The 24,157-nt window shown below is 45.7% G+C and overlaps 1 protein-coding gene across 1 annotated transcript in view; it reads right to left on the reverse strand.

Annotated features, from left to right (window-relative positions):
• Positions 1-24,157, reverse strand: part of LOC115138832 (nesprin-3-like) — a 77,661-nt gene that overhangs the window by 29,715 nt on the left and 23,789 nt on the right. Inside the window, exons 9-19 of the mRNA XM_065025801.1 lie at positions 19,802-19,976; positions 17,964-18,146; positions 14,097-14,240; positions 13,651-13,785; positions 13,022-13,183; positions 11,538-11,710; positions 9,913-10,645; positions 8,737-9,087; positions 8,329-8,487; positions 4,720-4,908; positions 3,405-3,452 (exon numbers count right to left, since the gene is read on the reverse strand). Coding sequence (XP_064881873.1) covers positions 3,405-3,452; positions 4,720-4,908; positions 8,329-8,487; positions 8,737-9,087; positions 9,913-10,645; positions 11,538-11,710; positions 13,022-13,183; positions 13,651-13,785; positions 14,097-14,240; positions 17,964-18,146; positions 19,802-19,976 — 2,452 coding nt within the window. The remainder of the gene's footprint in view (positions 1-3,404; positions 3,453-4,719; positions 4,909-8,328; positions 8,488-8,736; positions 9,088-9,912; positions 10,646-11,537; positions 11,711-13,021; positions 13,184-13,650; positions 13,786-14,096; positions 14,241-17,963; positions 18,147-19,801; positions 19,977-24,157) is intronic.

Consider the following 24,157-nt stretch of genomic DNA (forward strand, 5'->3'; position numbering starts at 1 on the left):
ATTCCAGAGGCATTTGTGTGAGCAGTAACCTGGGGAAGGTTTTCTGTAGTATTATAAATGTAAGAGTTCTAAACTTCCTTAATAAGCACAATGTCTTGAGTAAAATCCTAATTGGATGTATACAAAAACATCACATGACCGATCACATTTACACCCTAACAGACATGTCCACCAAAATAATACCAACATGTATGCTTGGCAAGAAAATAACAGAATTATTTAACCAGAGGCGGGGCCTTCGCCAGGGTTGCAATCTGAGCCCTGCACCCTTCAATATTTACGTCAATGAATTGGCCACAATTCTAGAACAATCCTCAGCCCCTGGTGTTAGTCTCCACAATTCAGAGGTTAAATGCCTGATTTTCACAGATGACCTATGTCTGCTGTCACCCACATCACATGGCCTACAGCAGAGCCTGGACCTGCTAGAGCAGTACTGCCAGACCTGGGCCCTGGCAGTAAACCCCAAAAATACTAAAATAATGATTTTCCAGAGAAGATCCAGATCTCAGGGAATAAGACCAAAGTTCTCAATTGGTACAAAATATATAGAGTACTGCACAGACTACTATTATTTAGGTTTCAAAATAAGCTCAACTGGACACCTTAATAAAGCAGGAAATGAACTGAGAGAAAAAGCCGGCAGGGCATTCTACGCCAATAAAATACCAATTCAAATTCAAATACTTAAATATTAAAATGTGACTAAAACTAATTGAATATGTAATTGAACCAATTGCACTTTATGGCAGCGAGGTGGTGGGTCCACTTGCAAAACAAGATTTCACCCAATGGGACAAACACCCAATTGAAACACTGCATGCAGAGTTCTGTAAGATTCTCCTACATGTCCAGAGGAAAACTACAAACAATGCATGCAGGGCGGAATTATGCCAATATCCACTAATAATACAAACTAAAAATAGAGCAATTAAGTTTTGGAAACATCTAAAATACAGTGACCCCTCTCATATCATTACCAAGCCCTGCAATGCCAAGAGCCGAGCAAAGAAAAGAGTCCCCTCATCCGGCTGGTCCTGGGGCTGAGTTCACAAACCTGTTCTACTAACACACTGAAGCCTCAGTCCCCTCATCCAGCTGGTCCTGGGGCTGAGTTCACAAACCTGTTCCATTAACACACTGAAGCCTCAGTCCCCTCATCTAGCTGGTCCTGGGGCTGAGTTCACAAACCTGTTCTACTAACACACTGAAGCCTCAGTCCCCTCATCCAGCTGGTCCTGGGGCTGAGTTCACAAACCTGTTCTACTAACACACTGAAGCCTCAGTCCCCTCATCTAGCTGGTCCTGGGGCTGAGTTCACAAACCTATTCTACTAACACACTGAAGCCTCAGTCCCCTCATCCAGCTGGTCCTGGGGCTGAGTTCACAAACCTGTTCCATTAACACACTGAAGCCTCAGTCCCCTCATCTAGCTGGTCCTGGGGCTGAGTTCACAAACCTGTTCCATTAACACACTGAAGCCTCAGTCCCCTCATCTAGCTGGTCCTGGGGCTGAGTTCACAAACCTGTTCTACTAACACACTGAAGCCTCAGTCCCCTCATCCAGCTGGTCCTGGGGCTGAGTTCACAAACCTGTTCTACTAACACACTGAAGCCTCAGTCCCCTCATCCAGCTGGTCCTGGGGCTGAGTTCACAAACCTGTTCCATTAACACACTGAAGCCTCAGTCCCCTCATCTAGCTGGTCCTGGGGCTGAGTTCACAAACCTGTTCTACTAACACACTGAAGCCTCAGTCCCCTCATCCAGCTGGTCCTGGGGCTGAGTTCACAAACCTGTTCTACTAACACACTGAAGCCTCAGTCCCCTCATCCAGCTGGTCCTGGGGCTGAGTTCACAAACCTGTTCTATTAACACACTGAAGCCTCAGTCCCCTCATCCAGCTGGTCCTGGGGCTGAGTTCACAAACCTGTTCTATTAACACACTGAAGCCTCAGGACCAGAAAATCCAATCAATCAGAATAAAACAAATTACAACACAGTCAAAATTACATTCCTTATTGGGAAACACAAGCACAAAGCACAATGCAGTGCAACCTGCCCCTAAATCGACAGTACACCATGGCTAACTATTTGACCATGGTTACTGAGCAATACCTTAGAAAAACTTTTACAAAGTACAGGTTCAGTGAGCACAGCCATGCCATTGAGAAGGTTAGACACAGGAGAACCTAGCTCCCTGTAGAGGAAAGGCTGTGCAACTACTGCACAACAGCAGAACCCAAGACAGAGCTGCATTTCCTGGCAACATTTTAAAAAATAAAACAATTAGAGAGTTTCATTTCCCCAAACCTGAAACCCAAAATGTAATTTAAGGTGCCCCAAAGCTTTTTACTATCATTCATTATATCATTTATCTTTGTTTCCTTGTGTAATTTATTTTTATTTAGTTTAGTCACATGATTTGTTAATTTGCAGTATGTTTGCCAATCGGTTGGGCTGGCAGACTTAATTGCCATACCTTTTGCCTCATCCCTCATCCAATGGGATTTAACAGTTTTTACAGTCGTTTTCTTAATGGATACGTGCTTATTAGTAACTGGAATAAGTAGTTTCATAAATGCATCAATTGCAGCATCTGGTTGCTCCTCATTACACACCACAGACCAGCAGTGTCTGGTTGCTCCTCATTACACACCACAGACCAGCAGCGTCTGGTTGCTCCTCATTACACACCACAGACCAGCAGCGTCTGGTTGCTCCTCATTACACACCACAGACCAGCAGCGTCTGGTTGCTCCTCATTACACACCACAGACCAGCAGCGTCTGGTTGCTCCTCATTACACACCACAGACCAGCAGCGTCTGGTTGCTCCTCATTACACACCACAGACCAGCCAATATTCTTTACGTCATCAACATATGAATCACTACAAAACGTATTGTATGACCTCATATACACTATATTAGGCCCAGCCTTTGGAACTTTGGTTTTCCTAGATATGGCAATTATATTGTGATCCTATGGATTTGGATACTGCTTTAAAGCAAATATCTGAAGCGTTTGTGAAAATGTGATCAATACATGTTGATGATTTCATTCCTGTGCTGTTGGTAACTACCCTAGTAGGTTGACTGACAACCTGTTCCAGGTTACAGGCACTGGTTACAGTTTGAAGTTTTTTCCTGAGTGGGCAGCTTGACGACAGCCAGTCAATATTTAAATCACCCAGAAAATATACTTCTCTGTTGATATCACTTATATTATCAAGCATTTCACACATATTATCCAGATACTGACTGTAGAGATATTTGCATTCCTCAGGCTGCAGCTGAGACCACTGGACCAGCCCAGGCCACAAGTTCTTTCCAGTTTAAACTACACTGAGTATTAGAGTAATGTTTGACCAAGACAAGATCATTGAGAGCGATTGTTAACTGCACCTTAGCTGTCCTGGCGTGTTCCTCTCGGCCAGCAGCACCAGCACCCTGCTGGAAAGAAATCAAGAAAACATACAGGTCAATATACTGCATGTGCTTTACACAGAACAGTGCAGCCAGACCATTACCCAACATTAATGATACACTGCTACCTTCTGGAAGACCAGGGAGGGGGTAGAATAATAGAATACACAAAGTGCAGTTTCTAAATTTGGTTGTGTATCAGCAGTCACTCAATTAGTCCATGTCAGCCAAAACCATTTAGATTGTTAAGTTAGTCTGGCGGCCAGCTATCTAAACTTGTAGTAAATGGTTGACTTACAAATTGGGGTGGGGCCCATTGATCATCAGTTCTCATATTAAAAATGGCAAACATTTGCCTCCACCCTATGGCAAAATGTGTAGAATTGCAGGAAACAAACTTTAAAATGTGTTCCCCCCCCCCCTCTTCAATACCACTATAATGCAAGATGGGGGTATGGATGTGGGTATGTAGAACCACCCCTCATGATAAATGTCGTTGTTTTGTGGCCCCCAAAACATCAAAGTTGCCCATCCCTGTGGTAGACCAATGTATCATCTCTTTATTATAGGATACTCTTTAACTCCCTCTGCTGGATGTACATTTTACACAGCACCATATTCCCGAAATATTGCACTACTTTTGTCCAGAGCTACAATATATTCATGGCTTGTTTCGTCACAATATTGTTTTGAACGTTCGTTCTGGACTGATGCTTATCTGAGCATTCTACACAATGCATAACCAATGACTGCTGATGAAGATTTCATCAAAAGTGCATTACAGTGGCTTGGAGATACAATGCCCTTCAAAGGGAGGCAAATAATTAGTAGAAAAACCTTGTGTCATCATTTTGATGTCGCCAGATTGACTTTAGATGCAGTATAACGTTAACTACGATTGAGGGGAGGACACTGGCTTTTAGCTAGCTACCGTTAGCATTGCTGGCAATTTTTTGCAAAACGTTGCTAGCTAATGACAACAATTCCATTTGTCTAAAGTAAATTTGACGACATGATAATGCTGGCAAAGTTGTTTCCTACTAAACATTTGACTACTTTAGCAACATAATCACAGTCGTTAGCCTCCGTCCAGAATGACTGGGCTTATCACGACTTCAGAGCACCTCTATCAAACCACTGGTAGAGGGCAGCTTGAGAACGTTCATAACAATGGCATGACCGAGTGACAGAGGTGCAACCTATGAATAGGTCCTAGTCAAAAATAGGGCACTATAAAAAGGGAATAGGGCGCCATTTTAGAGGCACAATACAATATTTGCACAGTATTGTTTACCTTGACAGTCAACAGGGCCTTGAGGTCTCCTACATCCTTCAGTTTGGACTTGTAGAGCATCCAGCGATAACGTATCTCCTCCATGCCCACATCCTCAGCCCCACGGTCAGCCCTGGCCCCGGCTACAGCCCAAGCCATCAGTAGTAGCTGGAACTGCTCCTGACCCCAGTCTACACTGGACCGCAAGGTCTGTGGGAGTGAGGAGAGGGAGGGGTGAGAGAGGAAGTAGAAAGAGAGAGGGGGAAGAGACCGAGGGAGGGATAGAACGAGAGAGGAAGAGAAAGAGGGGGAATAGACAGAGAGGGAGGGATAGAACAAGAGAGGAAGAGAGAGAGGGGGAATAGACAGATGGAGGGATAGAACAAGAGAGGAAGAGAGAGAGGGGGAAGAAAGAGAGAGGGGGAGAGAGAGAGGGAGGGATAGAACGAGAGAGGAAGAGAGAAAGGGGGAAGAAAGAGAGAGGGAGAGAGAGAGAGAGAGAGAGGGAGAGAGAGAGAGAGAGAGGAAGGGACAGAAAGAGAGAGGAAGAGAGAGAGGGGGAAGAAAGAGAGGGAGAGAGAGGGGGAAGAAAGAGAGAGAGAGGAAGGGACAGAAAGAGAGAGGAAGAGAGAGGGGAAGAAAGAGAGGGGGAGAGACAGAGGGAGGGATAGAAAGAGAGAAGAAGAGAGACAGGGGGAAGAGACAGAGAGGGGGAGAGAGAGAGAGAGAGAGGGAGGGATAGAAAGAGAGAGGAAGAGAGAGAGGGGGAAGAAAGAGAGAGGAAGAGAGAAAGGGGGAAGAAAGAGAGAGGGAGAGAGAGAGAGGAAGGGACAGAAAGAGAGAGGAAGAGAGAGGGGAAGAAAGAGAGGGGAGAGACAGAGGGAGGGATAGAAAGAGAGAGGAAGAGAGAGAGGGGGTAGATAGAGAGAGGAAGAGAGAGAGGGGGAAGAACGAAAGAGGGGGAGAGAGAGGAAGGGACAGAAAGAGAGAGGAAGAGAGAGAGGGGGAAGAAAGAGAGGGGGAGAGACAGAGAGGGAGAGATAGAAAGAGAGAGGAAGAGAGAGGGAGAGAGAGGGAGGGACAGAAAGAGAGAGGAAGAGAGAGAGGGGAGGAGAGAGAGGGGGAGAGACAGAGAGGGAGGGACAGAAAGAGAGGGGAAGAGAGAGAGGGGGAGACAGAGAGGGAGGGACAGAAAGAGAGAGGAAGTGAGAGAGGGGGAGACAGAGGGGGGGGACAGAGAGGGAGGGACAGAAAGAGAGAGGAAGAGAGAGAGGGGGAAGAGAGAGGGGGGAGAGACAGAGAGGGAGGGACAGAAAGAGAGAGGCAGAGAGAGATTGGGAAGAGAGAGGGGGAAGAGAGAGGGGGGGAGAGACAGAGAGGGAGGGACAGAAAGAGAGAGGCAGAGAGAGAGGGGGAAGAGAGAAGGGGAGTGAACAACAGGGGGACCGAGAACTGTTGCATGTGGCTGAGGGATAAGCAGGGGAATTGCTGCATCATGTAATAACAATAAGCAATGTGTCAGTGAGTAATGTCTACAGAGGATCTTTGCACAGGAGAATTCAGGCCGCAGTAAATCCTGAAGCAATAATCCTTCATATCTATTGAAACACACACAGTGCATCCCCAATCAAACATCTCCAATCCCCCGTCTGCCTTGAATCAATGTCCACTGTCTGCTGACTGAATTTGAAGCGTTCTCTGTGCTCCCATACTGACAGATACATCCTAACCACTAACATGGCCTGCTAGTGTCCCAAATGACACCCTATTCCCTTTATAGTGCACTATATTTGACCACAGCCCTATATAAAAGTAGTGCCATAACTAGAGAATAGGGTGCCATGTCTTGACTGTCAGGCAGCTTGTGGTTGGGATGTAACCTGTCTGACTGTCAGGCAGCTTGTGGTTGGGATGTAACCTGTCTAACTGTCAGGCAGCTTGTGTTTGGGATGTAACCTGTCTGACTGTCAGGCAGCTTGTGGTTGGGATGTAACCTGTCTGACTGTCAGGCAGCTTGTAGTTGGGATGTAACCTGTCTGACTGTCAGGCAGCTTGTGGTTGTGATGTAACCTGTCTGACTGTCAGGCAGCTTGTGGTTGGGATGTAACCTGTCTGACTGTCAGGCAGCTTGTGGTTGGGATGTAACCTGTCTGACTGTCAGGCAGCTTGTGGTTGGGATGTAACCTGTCTAACTGTCAGGCAGCTTGTAGTTGGGATGTAACCTGTCTGATTGTCAGGCAGCTTGTGTTTGGGACGTAACCTGTCTGACTGTCAGGCAGCTTGTGGTTGGGACGTAACCTGTCTAACTGTCAGGCAGCTTGTAGTTGGGATGTAACCTGTCTGACTGTCAGGCAGCTTGTGGTTGTGATTTAACCTGTCTGACTGTCAGGCAGCTTGTGGTTGGGATGTAACCTGTCTGACTGTCAGGCAGCTTGTGGTTGGGATGTAACCTGTCTAACTGTCAGGCAGCTTGTGGTTGCGATGTAACCTGTCTGACTGTCAGGCAGCTTGTGGTTGTGATGTAACCTGTCTGACTGTCAGGCAGCTTGTGGTTTGGATGTAACCTGTCTGACTGTCAGGCAGCTTGTGGTTGGGATGTAACCTGTCTAACTGTCAGGCAGCTTGTGGTTGCGATGTAACCTGTCTGACTGTCAGGCAGCTTGTGGTTGTGATGTAACCTGTCTAACTGTCAGGCAGCTTGTGGTTGGGATGTAACCTGTCTGACTGTCAGGCAGCTTGTGGTTGTGATGTAACCTGTCTGACTATCAGGCAGCTTGTGATTGGGATGTAACCTGTCTGACTGTCAGGCAGCTTGTGGTTGTGATGTAACCTGTCTGACTGTCAGGCAGCTTGTGGCTGGGATGTAACCTGTCTGACTGTCAGGCAGCTTGTGGTTGTGATGTAACCTGTCTGACTATCTGGCAGCTTGTGATTGTGATGTAACCTGTCTGACTGTCAGGCAGCTTGTGATTGTGATGTAACCTGTCTGACTGTCAGGCAGCTTGTGATTGTGATGTAACCTGTCTGACTGTCAGGCAGCTTGTGGCTGGGATGTAACCTGTCTGACTGTCAGGCAGCTTGTGGTTGGGATGTAACCTGTCTAACTGTCAGGCAGCTTGTGGTTGGGATGTAACCTGTCTGACTGTCAGGCAGCTTGTGGTTGTGATGTAACCTGTCTGACTGTCAGGCAGCTTGTGGTTGGGATGTAACCTGTCTGACTGTCAGGCAGCTTGTGGTTGTGATGTAACCTGTCTGACTGTCAGGCAGCTTGTGATTGTGATGTAACCTGTCTGACTGTCAGGCAGCTTGTGATTGTGATGTAACTGTCTGTCAATTCAGCTGCCAAAAGTTATTTTAGTCTTCCCTCGGAAGGCCAGAAGGTTTGTGGATTTGTCAGGGCCTCGCTGTAAGGTATTTTATACCATCCTAGGGTTTTGTTCGGTGCACTCTGAACATAATGTCCTCCAGATGAAATACACGTTTTATGAAGTTATCATGTAGCATGCACATTACTAACCATAAGACGGACACAGACCTAGAGTAACTTGTCATTTTTGTGTAAATAAAAACAGGAATGGAATACTGGAAATGCAATAGTGTATATTTCTGAGAAGAAACATCAGCACCAACCATGAGTGTGTTCTGCCTGATCTTGAGTTCTTTGGTGCTCAGCAGTCCCTCTGTGCTCAGAATCCCTGAGAGTGTATCGTTCTCCTTCTGTAGCCAGGCCTCAAACTCCCTCCTCCTGTCCTCATAGTCCCCTGCACTCAGGGTTGCCCCAACATCTGCCTGAAGGACCCCAACAACAACATGATCAGCAACAACATCAACTTACTGTAGGAAATATATGTAACAAAAAAAAATCAGCTAGCTAAATTTCTTAATATTTCAGTTTATAACGGCAGTTGAATATGGGTTACAGTGTATTGAGAGACACGTAAATTATAGCATGTCAACTTGAAGTTTATATCTTCCTTTATGAACTAGAAAATGTGATTATTATGATTGGAGGTAAAAGAATGGGTGGAGAAACCAGACCGTGGTGTGGTGACTTGAGCCCTGTAGGCTTCCAGAGGGTTTTCTAGCAGAGCCTTGCTGGAATGACAGAGTGAGACCATCCATGACTGAATCCTCCATCCTGGTCTTGATAGGCGGGAAAAAGCCTCTGTGTCGCAGATGTCCCCCTTCAGTGTGGTCTCTCATTCCACCTGTTCCCTTGTCGTAGTTGCCTCTGCTGCTGTGCTCTAACCCAGAGCCTGACCCTAACCCCACATCTACCTCCATGGTCAGGGATTCAGCCATTCCTCTGGACCTCTGCCCATCCACCCACTCCTCTGTCTGCCCACTACTGCTGGACTCAGACACATCTACTACCACCACCCCGCTAACCTTGGAGCCAGAGTCCCACACTACCCCACTAACCCTGGAGCCAGAGTCCCCCACTACCCCACTAACCCTGGAGCCAGAGTCCCCCACTACCCCGCTAACCTTGGAGCCAGAGTCCCACACCACCCCGCTAACCCTGGAGCCAGAGTCCCCCACTACCCCACTAACCCTGGAGCCAGAGTCCCCCACTACCCCACTAACCCTGGAGCCAGAGTCCCCCACTACCCTGCTAACCTTGGAGCCAGAGTCCCACACCACCCCGCTAACCCTGGAGCCAGAGTCCCACACCACCCCGCTAACTCTGGAGCCAGAGTCCCCCACTACCCCACTAACCCTGGAGCCAGAGTCCCCCACTACCCCGCTAACCCTGGAGCCAGAGTCCCCCACCACCCCGCTAACCCTGGAGCCAGAGTCCCCCACCACCCTGCTAACCCTGGAGCCAGAGTCCCCCACCACCCCGCTAACCCTGGAGCCAGAGTCTCCCACTACCCCGCTAACCCTGGAGCCAGAGTCCCCCACTACCCCGTTAACCCTGGAGCCAGAGTCCCCCACCACCCCGTTAACCCTGGAGCCAGAGTCCCCCACCACCCCGCTAACCCTGGAGCCAGAGTCCCACACCACCCCGCTAACCTTGGAGCCAGAGTCCCCCACCACCCTGCTAACCTTGGAGCCAGAGTCCCACACCACCCCGCTAACCCTGGAGCCAGAGTCCCCCACCACCCCGCTAACCCTGGAGCCAGAGTCCCCCACCACCCCGCTAACCCTGGAGCCAGAGTCCCCCACCACCCCGCTAACCCTGGAGCCAGAGTCCACCACTACCCCACTAACCCTGGAGCCAGAGTCTCCCACTACCCCACTAACCCTGGAGCCAGAGTCCCCCACCACCCCGCTAACCCTGGAGCCAGAGTCCACCACCACCAATCCTCCTCCACCATGGATGCTTCTGCCCCCTGTGTGGCCTGATGTCATCCCTGTGGTTCCCTCCTCTCCCCTCTGACCGTACCCCCCTCTCCAAACGATGGAGGAGTCCACCTCCTCTACACCCAGGCTGTGCTCACCGCCACCCCTCTCCTTCTCCCTTTCCCTCTCCCTGTCCCCACTCCCACCGCCCTGTCCCCGTCTCTGACTGCCTGCCAAGGTTAACGTCATAGGACTCAGTTGTTGACCAAGAGTCTGTCGATCCCTGCCCTGTCTCTCCCTATGTTCAGAGAGATTCATAACCTCCATACTGCCCTCAAACGCTCCATCGACCCAAATACCCTCTTCTGCTCCAAAACTCTCCCCTCCTTCCCCTCGCTCCAACCTTCCTCCTAACCCTGTTCTTACCCCTCTCCCAGCCCCTACCCCAGAGCTCTGAGAGAGCCAGACCCCATGGCCCTCTCCTGGGGATCTCTCTGGAGCACCCTCCCTACTGCTGCTGGAGCCACTACCCTTAATCATGTCTCCTCCCTCCCCAGGAAAGAGCTCCCTGCCTGGGCCTGGCCTCTCCCCAGCCTGGCCTCTCACCCTCTCCCTCTGGGTGTCTAAGTCAGGGTCCTCAGAGCTGTGCCCATTCAGCAGCCTGGAGATCGGAACAACAGACAGTCAGTACTGAAGGCATCTCTTAAGAATGTGTAATTGGTCGCATTAAATACTTTTCACCCAGATGCAGGGTCAGCATATGTAATATAATTACTTTTATGTAGAAGGGTTTTGGAGATAAATGTGCACAAGCCATAAGAGGTTGTCGAGGACCTCATCTGAAATCCACTAAACTACAGATGTAGTAGTAGGACTAGTAGTAGTAGTAGTAGTAGTAGGACTAGTAGTAGTAGTAATAGTACGACTAGTAGTAGGACTAGTAGTAGTAGGACTAGTAGTATTAGTAGTATAACTAGTAGTAGTAGTAGGACTAGTAGTAGTAGGAGGACTAGTAGTATTAGTAGTAGTAGGACAAGTAGTAGTAGTATGACTAGTAGTAGTAGTAGGACTAGTAGTAGTAGTAGTAGGACTAGTAGTAATAGTAGTAGTAGTACTAGTAATATGAGTAATAGTAGTAGTAGTAATAGGACTAGTAGTAGTAGTAGTACTAGTAATAGGAGTAATAGTAGTAGTAGTAGTAGTAGTAGTAGTCGTAGTAGGAGTAGTAGGACTAGTAGTAGTTATAGTAGTAGGACTAGTAGGAGTAGTAGTAGTAGTAGTAGTAGTAGTAGTAGTAGGACTAGTAGGAGTAGTAGGACTAGTAGTAGTAGTAGTAGTAGGAGTAGTAGGAGTAGTAGTAGTATTAGTAGTAGTGGTGCTAGATTACTTCTCCCTTAGAGACCCTATCATTCACTAGAGTGGCAGATGTCATAGAACTGCATAGCTATAGAATGTGATAATGGCAGTCATCTTGGTCAGGAATAAATAACCCTTCTTGTGTTCTATATCTAATTCTATGAGTTTTGCATCCAGCCCGAATTAGTGTGGTGTACCTGAAGAGGTTGAGGCTGAGGTCATGGAGGGCCATCCAGGACTCCCTCAGGTGCTTCATGTCCCTGAGGATGTGCACCCGGCCCTCCTCAGAGGTCCTGTCCAGCACCCCCTGGCCCTGAACCTCTGTCTGGTGCAGCTGCAGTTCCTTCTCTGGGAACTCACCTAGTGCCCTCTACAGGGTCGGAGGAAGAATAACAGGACAGGACGGGATTTAGGCTACGGCCACATAGACTTATGAAAACATATGAAAACAGCAACATATTGATCAGTGTCCGTTTTTTCAAACAAGTTGCACCAAACCAGTGTCTACATGTGAAAACAGCCAGTTTCTATGATCTGTGGTTAAAAATATATTTTTTAAAAACTTCTCTGACATCACAGGGTAGGATTAACAGTGAAAAACAGTGCATTTTCAAAACATGTAACAAGTTTCTAGCCAGAGGGGTATTTCTTGCTCCCCACGTCACCGCGAATCTCGTAGTGTTTGAAAATCACTGTTAAAACGTTTTCACTTTTGATGATGTCATCAGGTAGAACTTTTTATCTTTATAGGTCTCCAAAGCATTCTCGTCTTCTTATTTAATCTTTATTTTACTAGGCAAGTTAGTTAAGAACAAATTCTTATTTACAATGGACGGCCTACAACAGCCAAACCCAGACGACGCTGGGGCAATTGTGCACTACTCTATGGACTCCCAATCACAGCCGGTTGTGATACAGCCTGGATTTGAACCAAGGTGTCTGTAGTGACACCACAACCACTGAGATGTGGTGCCTTAGACCGCTGCGCCATTCGGAAGCCCAATCCTTGGCTCGCTCGTCTATTCAGTACGCTGCAGCTAGCAACTGGAACGAACTGCAACAAACACTCAAACCGGACAGTTTTATCTTAATCTCTTCATTCAAAGACTCAATCATGGACACTCTTACTGACAGTTGTGGCTGCTTTGTGTGATGTATTGTTGTCTCTACTTTCTTGCCCTTTGTGCTGTTCTCTGTGCCCAACAATGTTTGTATCCTGCTGCCATGCTGTGTTGTCATGTGTTGCTACCATGCTGTGTTGTTGTCTAGGTCTCTCTTTATGTAGTGTTGTGTTGTCTCTCTTGTCGTGATGTGTGTTTTGTCCTATATTTGTATTAAATGTATATACATTTGAATCCCAGCCCCCCCACAGGAGGCTTATTGCCTTCTGGTAAGCCATCATTGGAAATAAGAATTTGTTCTTAACTGACTTGCCTAGTTAAAAATAAAAATAAATAAAAACAATTATACAAAACATAACAATTTGCCGTTTTCACATATGTTGACATTGGTATTGTGCTGGAGATACTGAAAATGAAGTTGAAAAGTGGTGGCGTTGCCCTTTAAGATAACAGACCAGTACCTCAGCCTCTTGCTGTCTGTTGTCCCATCAACATACTAACCTAGACATAACATACCATACGATACAAGAACATAACAGATAAATGTGGAAAGTCAGTACCTCAGCCTCTTGCTGTCTGTTGTCCAAGCTCCACTCCCCAGTAGAACTGCGGTAGGACTCCAGCTTCTGCCTCATAATCATCAACCACTTCTCCACGTTTAGCAGGCTCACGTGGAAACTCTCGTGCCCCCCGATGCTCTCCTCACTCTCCTTCACCTTTACCTGACACAGAGAGAGACACATCCAAACATGAATGCACAAATACATGTGCCTGATTAACACTATAGTGCCAACCCTAACAGTACTGTTGACTGGGATATTTTCTTTTCACATTGTCCTTCCCAGCACGTTTCCAGAAACTATAATGATGCGTAACCCCAGAATGCCTGGCAGCAGCGTAGCCTAGTGGTTAGAGCGTTGGACTAGTAACCCAAAGGTTGCAAGATCAAATCCCCGAGCTGACAAGGTACAAATCTGTCACTCTGCCTCTGAACGAGGCAGTTAATCCACTGTTCCTAGGCCGTCATTGAAAATAGGAATTTGTTCTTAACTGACTTGCCTAGTTAAATAAAGGGAAAAAATATTTTTAAAAAGCCCAGCTTGGCTCAGTAGCATGAAAAGGGTCTTTGTTAACCTTTTTCAGAACCTGTGAAGAATGGAGTTGCCGTCTCTCTCAGAGCCCTTCTTACCCTGACGGACTTGTAAAGGATTCTCCAGTCCCCGTAAAGCCTCTCAAACTGTGTCCTGTTAGCAGAGCTAGACGACACCAGAGTCTCCAAAGCTGTGATGTGGGCCTCACAGTCCTCCAAGTCCTTCTTGATCACCTGAGAGAGAGGACACAAGCAGTAGCTTATTAATAGTAAAACAAATGATCAATGCTTTATAAATGCTTTGCGTATATATGTATATGCTTCTCCTAGTACACACTGGAACTGGCTAGAGGAAACCAGTTTGAGAGACACAGGTGTAGATAACCGTGAGCACAGAATTAAATAGAACACTAGAATGGATGATGGTAACAAAACAGCCATCTTGGTCAGGAAAATGTTCATTCTAGAACCTGATCATATGTGGTAATATATTGTATGAAACAATGAACTTCATCATAGGATCTCCATGGCAGTGAGTGACCCACCCGTTGCTGGTCTGACTGGCTCTTCTTGGCCAGTATGTCTGGCTGGAGGCTGTCTGATGAGATCAGTCTCTCTCTCAGCAGGGTCAGCTTGTTCCTGATTGACTTGCAGGCGTCCCCAAAGTCCTTTGTCCTTGAGATCAAACCCTAAAAGAAAGGACATATCAGAAATTAGGGGTTGCATGTAAAATGGCACCCCAATAATGCACTACATTCAACCAGAGCCCTATTTATTTATTTATTTCACCTTTATTTAACCAGGTCGGCAAGTTGAGAACAAGTTCTCATTTACAATTGCGACCTGCCCAAGATAAAGCAAAGCAGTTCGACACATACAACAACACAGAGTTACACATGGAGTAAAACAAACATACAGTCAATAATACAGTATAAACAAGTCTATATACAATGTGAGCAAATGAGGTGAGATAAGGGAGGTAAAAGGCAAAAAAGGCCATGGTGGCGAAGTAAATACAATACAGCAAGTAAAACACTGGAATGGTTGATTTGCAGTGGAAGAATGTGCAATGTAGAGATAGAAATAATGGGGTGCAAAGGAGCAAAATAAATAAATAAATACAGTAGGGAAAGAGGTAGTTGTTTGGGATAAATTATAGATGGGCTAAGTACAGTAGAGGTCGACCGATTATGATTTTTCAACGCCGATACCGATAGCAATTATTGGAGGACCAAAAAAGCCGATACCGATTAATCGGCCGTTTAATTTTTTTATAATGACAATTACAACAATACTGAATGAACACTTATTTTAACTTAATATAATACATCAATAAAATCAATTTAGCCTCAAGTAAATAATGAAACATGTTCAATTTGGTTTAAATAATGCAAAAACAAAGTGTTGGAGAAGAAAGTAAAAGTGCAATATGTGCTATGTAGGAAAGCTAACATTTCAGTTCCTTGCTCAGAACATGAGAACATATGAAAGCTGGTGGTTCCTTTTAACATGAGTCTTCAATATTCCCAGGTAAGAAGTTTTAGGTTGTAGTTATTATAGGAATTATAGGACTATTTCCCTCTATACCATTTGTATTTCATTAATCTTTTGACTTTTGGATGTTCTTATAGGCACTTTAGTATTGCCAGTGTAACAGTATAGATTCCGTCCCTCTCCTCGCTCCTCCCTAGGCTCGAACCAGCAACACAACGACAACAGCCACCATCGAAGCAGCGTTACCCATGCAGAGCAAGGGGAACAACTACTAGAAGGCTCAGAGCGAGTGACGTTTGAAACGCTATTAGCGCGCGCTAACTAGCTAGCCATTTCACTTCGGTTACACCAGCCTCATCTCGGGAGTTGATAGGCTTGAAGTCATAAACAGCGCAATGCTTGACGCACGAAAGTGCTGTTTGAATGAATGTTTACACGCCTGCTTCTGCCTACCACCGCTCAGTCAGATGCTTGTATGCTCAGTCAGATTATATGCAATGCAGGACACGCTAGATAATATCTAGTAATATCATCAACCATGTGTAGTTAACAAGTGATTATGATTGATTGTTTTTTATAAGATAAGTTTAACGCTAGCTAGCAACTTACCTTGGCTTACTGCATTCGCGGAACAGGCAGTCTCCTTGTGGAGTGCAACGAGAGAGAGGCAGGTCGTTAATTGCGTTGGACTAGTTAACTGTAAGGTTGCAAGATGGATCCCCCAAGCTGACAAGGTGAAAATCTGTCTTTCTGCCCCTGAACAAGGCAGTTAACCCACCGTTCCTAGGCCGTCATTGAAAATAAGAATGTGTTCTTAACTGACTTGCCAAGTTAAATAAAGGTATAAAAACAAAACAAAATGTATTTATTTTTAATTTATTTTTAAATCGGCAAATAGGCGCCCAAAAATACCGATTTCCGATTGTTATGAAAACGGCCCTAATTAATCGGCCATTCCGATTAATCGGTCGACCTCTAATGTACAGGTGCAGTAATCTGTGAGCTGCTCTGACAGCTGGTGCTTAAAGCTAGTGAAGGGGATAAGTGTTTCCAGTTTCAGAGATTTTTGTAGTTCGTTCCAGTCATTGGCAGCAGAGAACTGGAAGGAGAGGCGGCCAAAGGAAGAATTGGTTTTGGGGGTGACCAGAGAGATATACCTGCTGGAGCGCGTGCTACAGTTGGGTGCTGCTATGGTGACCAGCGAGCTGAGATAAGGGGGGACTTGGCTTTCGAAGAACTTAGAAAGGCAGGGTAGGGTAGATGTAGGTCTGTAGCAGTTTGGGTCAAGAGTGTCCCCCCCCTTTGAAGAGGGGGATGACCGCAGCTGCTTTCCAATCTTTGGGAATCTCAGACAACACGAAAGAGAGGTTGAACAGGCTAGTAATAGGGGTGGCAACAATTTCGGCAGATAGTTTTAGAAAGAAAGGGTCCAGATTGTCTAGCCCGACTGATATGAAGGGGTCCAGTTTGTGGCACTTTCAGAACATCAGCTGACTGGATTTGGGAGAAGGAGAAATGGGGAAGGCTTGGGCGAGTTGCTGTGGGGGGGTGCAGTGCTGTTGACCGGGGTAGGGGTAGCCAGGTGGAAAGCATGGCCAGCTGTAGAAAAATGCTTATTGAAATTCTCAATTATAGTGGATTTATCGGTGGTGACAGTATTTCCTATCTTCAGTGCAGTGGGCATCTGGGAGGAGGTGTTCTTATTCTCCATGGACTTTACAGTGTCCCAGAACTTTTTTGAGTTTGTTTTGCAGGAAGTAAATTTCTGCTTGAAGAAGCTAGCCTTGGCATTTCTAACTGCCTGTGTGTATTGGTTTCTAGCTTCCCTGAAAAGTTGCATATCACGGGGGCTGTTGAATGCGAATGCAGAACGCCACAGGATGTTTTTGTGTTGGTTAAGGGCAGTCAGGTCTGGAGAGAACCAAGGGCTATATCTGTTCCTTGTTCTAAATTTCTTGAATGGGGCATGCTTAGTTAAGATGGTGAAGAAGGCATTTAAAAAAAATAACCAGGCATCCTCTACTGACGGGATGAGATCAATATCCTTCCAGGATACCCTGGCCAGGTCGATTAGAAAGGCCTGCTCGTTGAAGTGTTTCAGGGAGCGTTTGACAGTGATGAGTGGAGGTCGTTTGACCGCTGACCCATTACGGATGCAGGCAATGAGGCAGTGATCGCTGAGATCTTGGTTGAAAACAGCAGAGGTGTATTTAGAGGGCAAGTTGGTTAGGATGATATTTATGAGGGTGCCCGTGTTTACGGCTTTGGGGTGGTACCTGGTAGGTTCATTGATAATTTGTGTGAGATTGAGGGCATCAAGCTTAGATTGTAGGATGGCTGGGGTGTTAAAAGCATGTTCCAGTTTAGGTCGCCTAGCAGCACGAGCTCTGAAGATAGATGGGGGCAATCAGTTCACATATGGTGTCCAGAGCACAGCTGGGGGCAGAAGGTGGTCTATAGCAGGCGGCAACGGTGAGAGAGGTGGATTTCTAAAAGTAGAAGTTCAAATTGTTTGGGTTACAGACCTGGATAGTAGGACAGAACTCTGCAGGCTATCTCTGCAGTAGATTGCAACACCGCCCCCTTTGGCCGTTCTATCTGGTCTGAAAATGTGGTAGTTAGGGACGAACATTTCAGAATTTTTGGTGGTCTTCCTAAGCCAGGATTCAGACACAGCTAGAACATCCGGGTTGGCAGAGTGTGCTAAAGCAGTGAATCAAACAAACTTAGGGAGGAGGCTTCTAATGTTAACATGCATGAAACCAAGGCTATTACGGTTACAGAAGTCATCAAAAGAGAGGGCCTGGATTCATCTCTACATCACCAGAGGAACAGAGGAGGAGTAGGATAAGGGTACGGCTAAAAGCTATCAGAATTGGTCTATGACAAACACACACACACCACACCACACCACATACCTGCAGTCTTGCTTTCCTCTGCAGCAGCTGGTTGTGCAGTAACTCCCTTTTCCTCACGGTGTCATTGAGCGCTGTCATTAGACTCTCTGCACTGTCTGAGCCGAACACTGAACACAGCAGATCTCTCTTCAACAGCATCAAATGCAACTGCTCCTGCAGCTGCAGACTGTGCTTCAGCAACCTCTGTAGGGGGAATGAGCGAAATAGGGAAAGACAGTGAGGGGATTTAAAAAAAGATATATATAGGCAGGGGGATAAATCAAGAAAAGTGTAAGTGTGTAGATGGAAGACAGTAAAAGAGGGGATATTGAAAGGGGAAGGAGAGAAAAAAGGGGGAGATACAAAGAAAAATAACGATATAAGAGGGAACACACCATAGATGAAAGCTATGTGTAGTAGAAATATGTGCCTCTAGTAGATAGATCACACATTTCTTCAAATCTTCTTTTTCACAGATCAGGGATTGATTGAGCTCCCTGACCCTTGCTGTCATTACTCCCATATCTGGAGGGGAGTTTATATTAGGAGGAAGTCATTTTCTAATGGAGAAGGCTAGGACGCGTGTGAAAGAAAAAATGACATACTTACCTGATTTGGTGGATATTAATAGTAAACTATTATATATTTAACTTAGAGTAAGACTGGCCTGCTAATGCTGAGTTTTATGGTGTCCCTCTAGCTTCCTGCAGCTAGTCTGGGTGTCGAGGACATGGGTTTTACTAGAGATAGCTTGAAGCTGACAATTGATTAATGTCTTGGTGATAAAAAAAACGAACAGACACATTCCAGTCTATCAATAGTGGTGCATGTGAGACATATGTCTCTGGTCTAACTGGGCATTCTATAGATGAGATGTGTGTGTGTCCCCGAGATAGAGATAGCCTGGAGGAATAGAACAAACATTCCATTGTTGGTTCTCATTCTTGCATCTGGGAAACATCTGGGAAATTAGCATGGAGGAGTAGAACACCCCCCCCGTGCACAGGAACGACAGGATGAACCCAGGTTGGGTTATGGTGCTCAATCTGCACGGGGGGGGGGGCATGGTTGAAGCAGTTTTAGGTTTTGTATATAACGACCCGGTATTCTCTGTCAAGACTGTTGGGTTGACAGTTTCATTATTGCAATAATTCATCGATATTAAATAAAGATGATTGTTTGAAGAAATTACCAAGTCTCTCTCAGTAATGAATTTCCACGACATGTGTCCCAAACTGCACCCTGGTCAAAAATAGTGCACCAAATAGAGAATACGGTGCTATTTGGGACGCATTCTAAGCCAATCTCTGTCCAGTTCCAGTACTGTATGTAGGGCTGATTACATTTCCCTAGCTGGCCTAATTAAGGTACCATGAATACTGAAGATCTGCTTTTCTCTTTTCATTCATCTCCAGGCCTTAAGCGCCACAGTTACTACTGAGATTCAGACATTAATGTCCCCCCTTATGAACACAATCCTGGTTTAGCGGTTTGATTGACGGGAGTGACTCTTACTGTAAATATGAGTTAAACTTTGTCTCTATGCATTTTACTTTACTGTATTAAAAGTATTTTGTTGTTTGTTTACGTCCTGCTACATCCCTTTTAAAGATGGGATCCGCATTAGGGCCACTGTCTGTCCATGCATCTCTGTTATTGTTTTGACTTTGTGAATGAAAGGTGAGGTGCATCCAGCAGTGTGTAAAACATTACTGCTCTACATCTTCTGCTGTTCAACAGTTTGTTGTTGTAATATCCGAAACAGACATGGCAGTTTCACCATTAAGAATTCCAGTTTTAAGCCTGGTGGAATAATAGTTGATTAAAATCAATAGCAGTCTGCAGTGTGCGGTTCCTACCTGGATGTTCTGCACCAGCATGGCGACGTGTGAGAACTCAGACACTTCAGCAGAAGACTCCAGCACTTGAGAGACAACCTGACTCCACTGAGAGAATCCATGCAAAGGGTCCTGCAGCACTTGTCTCAGCCCCAACTCTGACTCCACACATAGCTTCATAGCACGACACTTCACACTGCACGGGGACAAAGGAAATGAGCATAAGACCGGTTAGATATGGTGCTTTTCATGCAAAGACCAAGATTGCTGAAGAGATTTTTTTTTAATATTGTCTTTCACACTGAGTCAGAGGAAAAACTCAGCTTGTACATCATTTTTTTTAGGTATGTAACTTTACATGAATTAAAGAAATATGTACTAGTGTTGGGGGGTAAGCAGATTTTCATACCGTGGTATACGGTATTACAGGCAGTGAACACAAGGGGCGCTACAAAAAGAAAGAAGCTATATACAAACAATTTTGTTTTTACGCACAAAACTAATTTAGGCAGCAAGGATCTTGATCCAGGAGCTAGCCACTCCAGATTCATAGCTGGACCCGAGCTGGAGATAATTGATATCTTACATGATTAACTTATAGTAAGCAGTGGTGCACCATAAGCAGTGGTGTAGCACACACTCCCTGAGCATTAGGGTATTGAAAATCATCCCATCCGTATTTAAAAAATACCCCTGTATACGGTGTTGGGTTGTACTTTTAAATACTTGCTACACCAGAAGTTAATGGTTACATGTATGAGGAATGTACAGTACCAGTCAAAAGTTTGGACACACCTACTCATTCAAGGCTCTTTCTTTATTTTACTATTTTCTAATAATAGAGAACATATCAAAACTATGACATAACATGGAATCATGTAGTACCCAAAAAAGTGGTAAACAAATCTAAACATATTTTATATTTGAGATTCTTCAAAGTAGCCACCCTTTGCCTTGACGACAGCTTTGCAAACTCTTGGCATTCTCTCAACCAGCTTCATGAGGTAGTCACCTGGAATGGATTTCAAATAACAGGTGTGCCTTGTTAAAAGTTAATTTGTGGAATTTCTTTCCTTCTTAATGAGTTTGAGTCAATCAGTTGTGTTGTGACAAGGTAGGGGATAGCTCTATTTGGCAAAAGACCAAGTCCATATTAATGGCAAGAACAGCTCAAATAAGCAAAGAGAAACGCCAGTCCATCATTACTTTAAGACATGAAGGTCAGTAAATCTGGAAAATTTGTGCAGTCTTAAAAAATATCAAGCTCTATGATGAAACTGGCTCTCATGAGGACCGCCACAGGAAAGGAAGACCCAGAGTTACCTCTGCTGCAGACGATAAGTTCATTAGAGTTACCAGCCTCAGAAAATGCAGCAAAAATAAATGCTTCAGAGTTCAAGTAACAGACACATCTCAACATCAACTGTTCAGAGGAGAACAGAATCAGGCCTTCATGGTTGAATTGCTGCAAAGAAGCCACTACTAAAAATGGCACCGGAAGAAATGGCAGCAGTTTTATGGGCACCCAACAAATTGTGGATTATGTGTTTTTTTTTAAATGTTATTTGTAACTTACTTTGTACATAATGTTTCTGCAACCGTATCTTAAGGCAAAAAAAGAGCTTCTGGATATCAGGACAGCGATCACTCACCTCGGATTAGACAAAGAGCTTCTGGATATCAGGACAGTGATCACTCACCTCGGATTAGACAAAGAGCTTCTGGACATCAGGACAGCGATCACTCACCTCGGATTAGACAAAGAGCTTCTGGATATCAGGACAGCGATCACTCACCTCGGATTAGACAAAGAGCTTCTGGATATCAGGACAGCGATCACTCACCTCGGATTAGACAAAGAGTTTCTGGATATCAGGACAGCGATCACTCACCTCGGATTAGACAAAGAGCTTCTGGATATCAGGACAGCGATCACTCACCTCGGATTAGACAAAGAGCTTCTGGATATCAGGACAGCGATCACTCACCTCGGATTAGACAAAGAGCTTCTGGATATCAGGACAGCGATCACTCACCTCGGATTAGACAAAGAGCTTCTGGATATCAGGACAGCGATCACTCACCTCGGATTAGACAAAGAGCTTCTGGATATCAGGACAGCGATCACTCACCTCGGATTAGACAAAGAGCTTCTGGATATCAGGACAGCGATCACTCACCTCGGATTAGACAAAGAGCTTCTGGATATCAGGACAGCGATCACTCACCTCGGATTAGACAAAGAGCTTCTGGATATCAGGACAGCGATCACTCACCTCGGATTAGACAAAGAGCTTCTGGATATCAGGACAGCGATCACTCACCTCGGATTAGACAAAGAGCTTCTGGATATCAGGACAGCGATCACTCACCTCGGATTAGACAAAGAGCTTCTGGATATCAGGACAGCGATCACTCACCTCGGATTAGACAAAGAGCTTCTGGATATCAGGACAGCGATCACTCACCTCGGATTAGACAAAGAGCTTCTGGATATCAGGACAGCGATCACTCACCTCGGATTAGACAAAGAGCTTCTGGATATCAGGACAGCGATCACTCACCTCGGATTAGACAAAGAGCTTCTGGATATCAGGACAGCGATCACTCACCTCGGATTAGACAAAGAGCTTCTGGATATCAGGACAGCGATCACTCACCTCGGATTAGACAAAGAGCTTCTGGATATCAGGACAGCGATCACTCACCTCGGATTAGACAAAGAGCTTCTGGATATCAGGACAGCGATCACTCACCTCGGATTAGACAAAGAGCTTCTGGATATCAGGACAGCGATCACTCACCTCGGATTAGACAAAGAGCTTCTGGATATCAGGACAGCGATCACTCACCTCGGATTAGACAAAGAGCTTCTGGATATCAGGACAGCGATCACTCACCTCGGATTAGACAAAGAGCTTCTGGATATCAGGACATCGATCACTCACCTCGGATTAAACTACGATTTGTTTTGCACAAGACATTCTCCAAACACCTGGCAGGGCCGAGATCACCGTTATTTTCAAGAGGAAGCGACACAGGTACAGAGGACAAAGAACCGGATGCCTGGTCAAGACCCGGAAAAGGCGAGTGTGAAAGCTGCCGTTACCGTCAATACTACTCGCCAACGTGCATTCATTGGACAATAAACTAGAAGAGGTACGATCACGACTATCCTACCAACGAGACATCAAAAACTGTAATATCTTATGTTTCACGGAATCGTGGCTGAATGACGACATGGATATTCAGCTAGCGAGATACATGCTGCACCGGCAAGATAGAACAGCACACTCCTCGTAAGACGAGGGGGGCGGTCTGTGCATATTTGTAAACAACAGCTGGTGCACAAAATCTAAGGAAGTCTCTAGATTTTGAGTATATTGTGATAAATTGCAGGCCACACTACTTGCCTAGAGAGTTCTCAGCTATACTTTCATGGCTGTTTATTTACCACCACCAATAACCCAGAGGCGGTGCTCCTAGTGGTCGGACACTTTAATGCAGGGAAACGTAAATCAGTTCTACCAAATTTCCATCAACATGTTAAATGTGCATCCAAAGGGAAAATAATTCTAGATCACCTGTACTCCACACACAGAGACACGTACAAAGCTCTCCCTCGCCCTCCATTTGGTAAATCCGACCACAACTCTATCCTCCTGATTCCTGCTTACAAGCAAAAATTAAAGCAGGAAGCACCACTTAGTCTATAAAAAAGTGGTCAGATGAATCAGATGCAGGACTGTTTTGCTATCACAGACTGGAACATGTTCCGGGATTCTTCTGATGGCATTGAGGAGTACGTCACATCAGTCACTGGCTTTATCAATAAGTACATCGATGACGTCGTCCCCACAGTGACCGTACGTGCATATCCCAACCAGAAACCATGGATTACAGGCAACATTTGCACTGAGCTAAAGGGTAGAGCTGCCGCTTTCAAGGTGCGGGACTCTAACCCGGAAACTTACAAGAAATCCTGCTATGCCCTGCGATGAAACATCAAACAGGCAAAACGTCAATACAGGGCTAAGATTGAATCATACTACACTGGCTCTGATGCTCGTCTTATGTGGCAGGGCTTGAAACTATTACAGACTACAAAGGGAAGCACAGCCGCGAGCTGCCCAGTGACATGAGCCTACCAGATGAGCTAAATTACTTCTATGCTCGCTTCGAGGCAAGCAACACTGAGGCATGCATGAGAGCATCAGCTGTTCCGGACAACTATGTGATCACACTCTCCGTAGCCGACATGAGTAAGACCTTTAAACAGGTCAACATACACAAGGCTGCGGGGCCAGACGGATTACCAGGACGTGTGCTCCAGGCATGTGCTGACCAACTGGCAGGTGTCTTCACTGACATTTTCAA

Source organism: Oncorhynchus nerka, linkage group LG12 (genome assembly GCF_034236695.1).
Source record: "Oncorhynchus nerka isolate Pitt River linkage group LG12, Oner_Uvic_2.0, whole genome shotgun sequence".
Taxonomy (NCBI): domain Eukaryota; kingdom Metazoa; phylum Chordata; class Actinopteri; order Salmoniformes; family Salmonidae; genus Oncorhynchus; species Oncorhynchus nerka.